Below are 9,076 nucleotides of genomic sequence, written 5' to 3' on the forward strand. Positions count from 1 at the left end.
GAAGACTATTTTTTCTCTTCTTACTCTTGTCTGTCAACAATTTGGCGGAGTGGTTCACATTGATCCTAGCACTAGCATTGATAATGTTACCTAGTTTGGGTAATGAAATGTCTACAAGAAAAAAATAGCCAAGCGCAGAGAGCACCAAGGACCCCTCATTTCAACCCTTATCTACAAATATTCTCCTTCATTGGTATCATATTGGTCTTTCAAGATACTTATCAATTAGTACTAGCTGTTGTGGAATAGGGGCCCTAATATCTTGCTTATAGCAACTTACTGGTCACTATGGAAATAAAGTGGATCTTTGATTTGATCCAATAGGTATAAGAGAATGATTAAAGTAAAAAAAACCTTTCCTCATGAAGAAACTTAATGCTAACTAAATGCTAACTTTGAGGGATTCCTGTATTAACCATTTGAAGCAAAGGAAATGTATCCATGCATTGCATCTTACTGTTGTTTGATTGCTGATGATTCGATCAGAACCTGGAATCAGCTTGAACATAATGGTGCTTCGGGATAGCGCCTGCAAGTATTCAGAAAAACAGTATCTAATGCATTTTGCCTACTTTTGTTGCAAATTTAATTTGATCATCAATGCAATGCAATGCAATGCAATGCAATGCAATGCAATGCAATACAATACAATACAATACAATACAATACAATACAATGCAATACAATAGTTCTATGACTAGCTATTCCTTTTGACAGGAAGGATAAAATCCATGATGATATTGTTTTTGGTATATAGATAGTCTTTGATCTATGACCACAACTGAGCCCAAAATTTCTCTTGTTAAATAAAATACCGTAGTTGTTAAGTGAGCTTTGCCCCCATTTTATGACCTTTCTTGCCACAGTTGTTAAGTGAATCACTGCAGCTGTTAAGTTAGTAACATGGTTGTTAAGTGAATCTGGCTTTCCCATTGACTTTGATTGTCAGATCACACAAGGTGAACACATGACCCCAGGACACTTCAATAGTCATAAATATGAATCAGTTGCCAAGCGTTTGAATTTTGATCACAGACCATGGGAATGTTGCAGTGGTTGTAAGTATGGGAAATGGTCATAAGTCACTTTTTTCAGTGCCATTGTAAATTAAAACTGTCACTAAATGAACTGTTATAAGTCAAGGACTACCTGTATAGTATATGAATATGCCTGTCCTGTAAATTTTAGCTATCAAATTGTGCAAAAGTAAGGAAACATGTTTAAAAAACAAAGCAACAGCTGTTAGTCGCAACTGAGGAGGAATTAGATTGCACAGTCCCTACTTCTGATTGCTTGGGAACTGCCACAAGGGTTTTCTTTTTCCCCAAATTAGCATGCAAGCACCAGACAGAAGCAGCAGATGGGGAAAGTGGTGATGGTGATGGGAACAATATTCACACCACCTTGAAATTAAAACAAAGTGTTTCCTAGAAAAATAGAAATATTAATATTTACCTCCTTGCTCTTTGGTACAGTCAAAACAAAAGTCTGCAGAAGGAAAAATAGGACTGACAAACTTGTGGGCATTACATTTCATAGTTGTGAGGGGTCTATGAAAAATGGTAAAAAACATTCATCCCCTCTTTATAGCTTTTTTCTTCATGTCTTTTATGTTCCAAGCATGCAGTTTTGCATTGATTACATGTTATCATTAAGTGGTATTTAAAGAGTAGAAGGCTGATTGTGATTACCAGAATGTGTATGACTTGCTCTGGTTCCAGGCCCTCCACTGGGATTCCGTTCACTTCTACAAGTTTGTCTCCAGCATATAACAACGCTGCAAAACCCAGTAATGATATTAAACAGTTGGTCAGAGAACTGGAGAAGAAAAATATCTGGATTTCTAAGAAACACCTGGACTTTATTCCCCCTCTCTCAAGTTTAAAACAATTCATTATAGACAATTATGCATCTGACTATCCTAACATCATTTCAATCAGGGTTTAAGATAATATGGAGGAGGAAAGCTATTGAGCTGAAATTTACTCTTCTTCCTTAAGATAGGAGGAAGAGTAAATTTCCACTCAATAGCTTTCCTCCTCCATTTTGGCCTCATGGAGGCAACTGACAGGAGATCATGCACTGTTTGGAGCCCTTTTTTTTCTGAATGTGATGAGCACAACAAACTGACTGCTACAGTTGGCCTAATGCATCTCTCTGTCTGTGGAACACCATCTCCAGTAGAAGTACTTCCAAACCTTTTATACTATTTCTCAACCCCTGCCTCCTAAAAGCAATTTTGGGATAAGCAGAAGGAAGTTAATCATAATAAAACAATTTAGAACACCTTCACTAAGATTTACTAAGAAACATGTTCAGAACATTCAAGAACCTGTACAGAACTTTCCAAAACACATATTGAAAATGATTCCCTGCCCCTCTCCAGTGATTTTTTAATTTTTAGATGTATTAAATTTACCTTACCACTTTTATCTGCCAGACCTCCATGGATTACTCTTGCTACTGTAATATCACCTGTCAGCTCATGGCGTTTAATGGTGGCACCCTGAGGAAGAAGAAGAAAAGGAAGAGTTACTTCCTACTGAACAAAAGAATAAAAAGGTGCATACTTGGTGAGTAGTGGTATACGGGAAGTCTACAGCCTGTTAGAGATATTAAGATTATAACTTCCACTTCATGTACCTCCCTGCATTCATATGCCATAAAGTTAAACTTGACTCTGGGAACTTAGTAGACCATCAGTGTCATTTTTGATGTTAATTTCAGTACAGGTAGTTCTTGATTTATAACTGTAACAGAGCCCAGAATTTGTCATAACTTCTTGTGAATTATTCTTGTAGATTGTAAATTGAAGCACCCACATGACTAGATCTGATTTTACAGCTTTTTTGTGGTAATTGCTAAGCAATCACCATGGTTATGTAAATGTGATAGCCCTTAAGCAAACACCGTGGTTATTAAATGAATCCACAGATTCTATGTGTGTTTTTGCCAAAAATCATCACAAAAGGCCAGAAAAGGGCAAAAAAATGTTATAAAATGTTATGTAAATTATAAATGTTATAAACCATGGAACATTGAAACTGGCCATAAAGGCGAGCCAGTTGCCAAGTGCCCGTAATGCAGTCATGTTAAAGTAGGACGTAAAGTGAAATTGAATATAAGAGTGAAATAATACGGGGTCAGCCTGGATGATGTCTGAAGGGCCCCTTGACTAGTTATTATAAAAGACAGTTGCAGAGTTCAAGAAGTCAAACCGCAGAGGTACCATGTTAAAAATGCAGAACTAAACCACATGGATCAGCGTGAAGGGAGTGGGCTAGCTAAAGAGGCAGATCTCACATACTTCCTGTTTAGAAAACTATAAGAATGCATGTCTGAATTAACACGTTCAGAATTCAAACAGATTAAATTGATCTGCCTGAACCATTTTTGGCCAAAAATAAAGTTTCTCTTGATTTTGAAATTCATCTCTTTATTTTTCTGCAACAATGTGACTACCCAATTGTATGCAGCTGTTGGAACTTTGTAACTGGATCATTAGTAGCTTTTGAAGGGCCTGTTGTAATTTTGAACAGTCACTGAGAGATTGGTCATTAAGCAAGGACTATCTGTATGGGATTGGCTTGCCATAAATTTTCTTGTTTTCCTATTCCATGGAACTAATGGGATTGCTTTAGGTGACATAAGCAAATGATATAATCTGACTAACTAGTTTATTATGCAAGTCTGCTTAGGTGTGTTTGGACCTATGGTCTTAGTCTCAGATAACAAAATGCTAGCCATAATTATATTTTCCTCAAAAAAGAATTACACTAAACATCAAACAGGAGCCTGGATAGCTCAACAGACTAAGCACTGTAATTTAACACCAGCTGTCTGCAATTAAAGTAAGATCGAATCTCGCCAGGCTCAAGATTGACTCAGCCTTCCATCCTTTCTAAGGTAGGTAAATTGAGGACCCAGTTTGTGGGGGCAATAAGCTGACTTTGTATAAAAAATATACAAAAGTATGAAGGCTATTGCTTAACGCACTGTAAGCCGCCCTGAGACTCCGGAGAAGGGCGGCATATAAATCAAATTAAAAAAAAAACAAAAACAGGGCAGACTGCTTTTTAAATGTTTTCTTCTTGTGAATTCAACAATGCATCATGCTTGGGTCCTATACTTTTTCACATTTTAAAACAAACATAAATGAGTAAAATAAAAATTCTAAGAGGGAAGGAATGGGGAAAGGATAAGAACTGCCCTGTGGAGTTATAAACTTGCCCTTCTATATCTAAGATGGCCAGTTGCCCTGAAGGATTAGGAAGATATGCCTTTTAAAACAATAGGGGTGTTTTAAATTGTTTTGGACCAAATTATTTAATGGGTTTTTATATTGTCTTTTAAATTTTTAGTTTGTGTGTTTTATCTTTCTGGCTGTTCACCGCCCTGAGTCCTTTGGGGGTAGGGCGGTATATAAATTTAATAAAATGAAATGAAATGAAATGAAAAATGAAAGGGAAACACAGCAAACAAACTGAACGAATATAAATAAAAATAAAGTTAAATTGAACATTACAAGAGGTTGATTGTTTTTCACCAGACAGACAATCCTCATGGCCTCTTCATTTTCAGGGAGGTTTTCTGTCAGGGGTGGAAGCATAGGTTCAAAATCCTTCTGGGCCACAGTATCATGAGCTAATAACAAGGCCTGTGAGAAAGATTAAACACAGAGATGGAGTAAATAAATGCCAGGTCATTTTTAATGGGGATGGAATTACAAGATAAATTCAACCTAACAATTTTTATTTCTGGGTGTATATTCATTTAGCCCCAAAAAATTGAGGTTGGTTTTTTTTTTTTTTTTGGTCTAGCATACAAATCTTACAAAGTTCAAATATAATTAGACCATTTATATTGGAATATAAAGCCAGATCTTCCAGTTTTATTGTATTATTTCCTTTTTAAAATGTCAATACGATGGATTTGTGTTAGAAAAAAAAAACATTCCTTGTGCTAAAAGATTTTGGTAGCCTCAAAAGAGACCCTCACATTTTATAATAGGGAATGATAGATCTTCATAGCCACTTCTAAATCAATTTCTGCAACATATAGAGTATGAAAATGCTTTTTTTCAAAACATACTTAGGTCCCATTCAAACATTAAGTAGAAAGCACAGAACTGTACAATTTTAAAGGGCAGATAGAAAAAAATATGGATTCTCCTTTCTGAAAAGCTTCTTACATAGAAAAAAGTAGATTGGCAAGAAGAAGGCAATCTGAACTTTTTCCCAAAAGCTTTCTGAATGATCTTTGTATATTTGTTATGCAGAATAGACATAAATGCAGATGAAGGATAATACATACTATTTAAAATTCTAGATGTTTTTGCTTCGTGTACCTTAAATGATTCTAATCTATGATTTAACCTTGTTATAGTTTAAAAGGGTGACAGAATTTGTAAGTTAAAACAGAAAGACACAGAAGTGTTGGGGAGAAAACAGAGATTCCTTTGTCAAAACCAGAGGAAGCTGCTGAGCAATAAGCTAGCACTGATATGCTATTCAGATGAGCTGATATTCCTTTCTGTAATTTTTGCTTTAAAGCAATTTGCTTTGGGAAGCAGCCTGAACTGGACTGGTTAATCACAAGAACAAATCCTTCAGAGTACTGATTAGATGTTTCATTTAGAGGAAGGGCTCTAAAGCAATAATACAAGAGTTATGGCAGCTACCTACAACTACACAAATTAGGATGAGAAGACTTTGCTTCTCTTTCTTGCATGTTTTCTATATAAAAGAGAGAAAACTTGTCTCTTTTCTGAGGAAAGGGCAGATTTCACCTGTTGATTGTTTTGAAAATGGCTCTTGGGATTTATCAGTCTCTCAATTTGTGGCTCTGCTTCTTTTGGCTGATGGATCGAGCTAGTGTTTCCATAGATGACGAACAGAGTGAGTTGCGATTCAGCTCTCCAGGCCCATGGGAAAAGTCAGAAATAATTCAGGGTTCCTTTTGCAAAGTAAGGACAAATATGCCTTCCTGCAACTGTTTCTTCTCTAGCCAATAAAAGGAGCCAGTCTGGACTCCACTTTTCTAAAATGTTCTTCAGGAATGGAGAAAAACATGGCTCCCAGAAACACTTAATGTATCTCAAAGTGATGAAATCACTGGTCAGTGCCAATACTCAGCTTTCAACAATGCATCTTAATAATAAAGGATCTTCTACTGGAGACCTTTCTCTTCCATGCTGAAGAATTTCAGGGGCCATTGCTCACCTTGAAGTGAGAACCTTGTAGAAGTTGTCTTAGCTCTTTCATTTCTGGAGATTGTTGGCCTCTATGCAGCAACTCCACTACCTAAGAACAAGAGAAGCATATACTTCATTTTGAAAATATATAACTTAACCTATTGTTAAAATACCATATTGATGTTTATAAAATGCAATTATGTAAAACATAAAGGACAATTTGGTTAAGGCATCAGGTAGAAACCAGAAGATCATGAGTTCTAGTTCCACCTTAGGCACAAAACCAGCTGGGAGACCTCAGGTCAGTAAACTTTCTTTTAGTCCTAAGAAGTAGGAAAGGGCAACCCATTTCTGAAAAATAATTTTTCCAAGAAAACTGCCAGGAGTAGTCCAAGCAGTTAGAAGGAGTAAAATTCAATTCAAAGCAATTTTATTTCTGTGGAACTTGTAATATTGAAAGCAAAAACTAGACATCAGAGAAACTGCATTTAATCTCAACTCCAGCAATCTCACTTCATGCATCAATTCTTGTGCCTGGGATAGGAACGGAACTGGTCTTCTCTTGGTATACTGATGAAGGCATTCATATACCTAGAAACAGATGAAGTTAAGATGTTGATGCCACTATGCAATGTCACAATATTACAAAATTGGTACATAATGCAAAAGCCTGGCTCTCTCCTCATACAAAACAACATGAATGGGCCAGGAATCAAGCCCAATTTTCTTCAGTTCAAATTCTACAAGATTTGTATGTGTAATGATATATGAGTTTGACCTTTGGAGAAAGAAACATAGAGTAGATAATGGTCAGATAAGAAAAGCTTAGCCTGCAGAAAAAATGGGATATAGTAAAGGTCTAAGATGGGACCTTTCCTAGTATATTGGACTGTAAAAGTTGTGGTGGAGGGAGACATGTACTTTCAGACTTGCAATTTTCTGTTAATGTAACCTTATAATAAAGTCAGAGTTAGTAATTCTGGATATGCCTCTTATCTGGACTACTTCATAAAGTTGACAATGTACTTCTTTAATATATATACTGGCATTGAGCACTGAATTGACTTAAATGATTTCTGTTCTCTGTCCTGAACTGCTACCATATTATGCTTCATGCATTACATGTAAAGTAAAGTAGAAAGTTTTTTAAAATTATAAGATAAGAGGAACAATAGCCATTAAGAAACATTTATGGTACCGAACCTTATAAATGTAAAAGGTTGGAAATGAAGTGAAAACTAGAGAATTGGGTTGTCTTATTTTAATACTGTTCCATGTAAAACCTTGGAAACATGTGGGTTTAAGAAATGCAAAAGAAATAATTTTCTGCCTGGTTTATTACCAAACCATCATAGGTAGTTTAGTTCTAAAATTTGAGTTACGGAAAAATTAAAATGGGTTTATAGCAGTGGTAGGTTCGGGCAAACTGGTAGTGGCAGTGGCAGGAGGCTCCATCCACCTGCCCAGATGTCATCACGGACGTTCTGTACATGTACAGAAGGGCCACATGTGAGTGAAGTGAGCGCACATGCTTCCAGTTCCAAACCAGTAGTGAAGGTAAGTGGAACCCACTATTGGTTTATAGTATGGAATTGTAATAATTATTGGTTTCTGAAGCTTATAATAGAATAAGCCTTCTATCATTTGTCTTTGCAGCCCATTCAATTATTAAATGGTTAAACAAGGGAAGGCACAAAATTTGCAGTTGCTGCTTATTGAACAACATTTTTACCTTTAGGAGAGCCTGCAGCCATGGAGATCTGAGCAGTTCATATAATACACCATCAATATCCTTCTTGTCAAAAAAGTTCATTTCGTGCCGGACCAAAGACAGAATGTGTCATAAACCTAATCCCAAAAGACACATCAGTGATATGACTCATTGTTGCACTCCTCTAAATACAGGTATTTATGCAAACATATTTTATTTTTTTGGACAAAAGATAAATGAAAAATTATAGCATGACAGAAAATTCCTCATTCCTATAAAAAAACCATAAATGGTTTTTTGTTATAATTTATTTGAGTTTTGGATTAGAAATGTTCCGATTTAATGGCATTTCTAGAAAAATGTCTCTCTCTCTTTTTAAAAAGAGCCATTTATTTTAAAAAATGGAATAAATGAGTGAAATGTACCTTTTTCCTTGCTCTGCAAGGCTGCAACTCTGTGCATCTCATTCATTATTGGAAATTCTGCTAGTTTGTCTGGATGGGTCATCTGCTATGTAATTATTAGAAGTCTAATTAGAAAGGAGAGAAAATATCATTTGGGAGACTTCAAATAATTATTAAAATAAATATTTCTATGTGAATACATATCTGTATGAATGGAATGGAATGGAATGGAATGCAATAGAATAGAATAGAATAGAATAGAATAGAATAGAATAGAATAGAATAGAATAGAATAGAATAGAATAGAATAGAATAGAATAGAATAGAATAATAGAAAATAAAACAATAGAAAAAGAAGCAGAACAATAGTTCTGGAAATTAATTTAAAACATAAATGCATAAAACTTTCTCCAAAGTATAACTATTCAAATGAACAAAGCCCTAATGGGGTTTAAATGGCAGACAATATGATAAATAATAAGGTGTCATTCTTTTCCTGAGGTGAAGTCTGCTGAGAATGTGAAATGCCTTTCTTTCCCATGTACCTCATTTCTTCCCCTAATCTCACTACACTTGTTTGGAACATCACTTCACAGATGACTGAGGTAATCCAGCAGTCTGCCAGCAGCTCTAATCAGATCATTGTTTCTCCACCAGTACTATACTATTTCCGCCATAGGCAGCTCCCCCTCTTCTAATTGGGAAAGAGCCAACAAGAGAGAAAGCAAGACTAAGGGGGAGGGGTAGTTTATAAAAGTATCCACCGGG

General features: G+C 35.7%; 1 protein-coding gene across 1 annotated transcript in view; it reads right to left on the reverse strand.

Annotated features, from left to right (window-relative positions):
- Window positions 1–8,033, reverse strand: part of MPP4 (MAGUK p55 scaffold protein 4) — a gene marked incomplete at its 5' end in the record, with an annotated part of 33,579 nt that extends 25,546 nt beyond the window's left edge. Inside the window, 7 exon segments of the mRNA XM_087882136.1 lie at window positions 458–529; window positions 1,692–1,777; window positions 2,425–2,506; window positions 4,526–4,657; window positions 6,222–6,302; window positions 6,707–6,784; window positions 7,926–8,033. Coding sequence (XP_087738262.1) covers window positions 458–529; window positions 1,692–1,777; window positions 2,425–2,506; window positions 4,526–4,657; window positions 6,222–6,302; window positions 6,707–6,784; window positions 7,926–8,033 — 639 coding nt within the window.
- Between the last annotated feature and the right edge of the window lie 1,043 nt (window positions 8,034–9,076).

This window comes from Pantherophis guttatus, chromosome 1 (assembly GCF_059756535.1).
Source record: "Pantherophis guttatus breed Tessera chromosome 1, ASM5975653v1, whole genome shotgun sequence".
In the NCBI taxonomy this organism is placed as follows: domain Eukaryota; kingdom Metazoa; phylum Chordata; class Lepidosauria; order Squamata; family Colubridae; genus Pantherophis; species Pantherophis guttatus.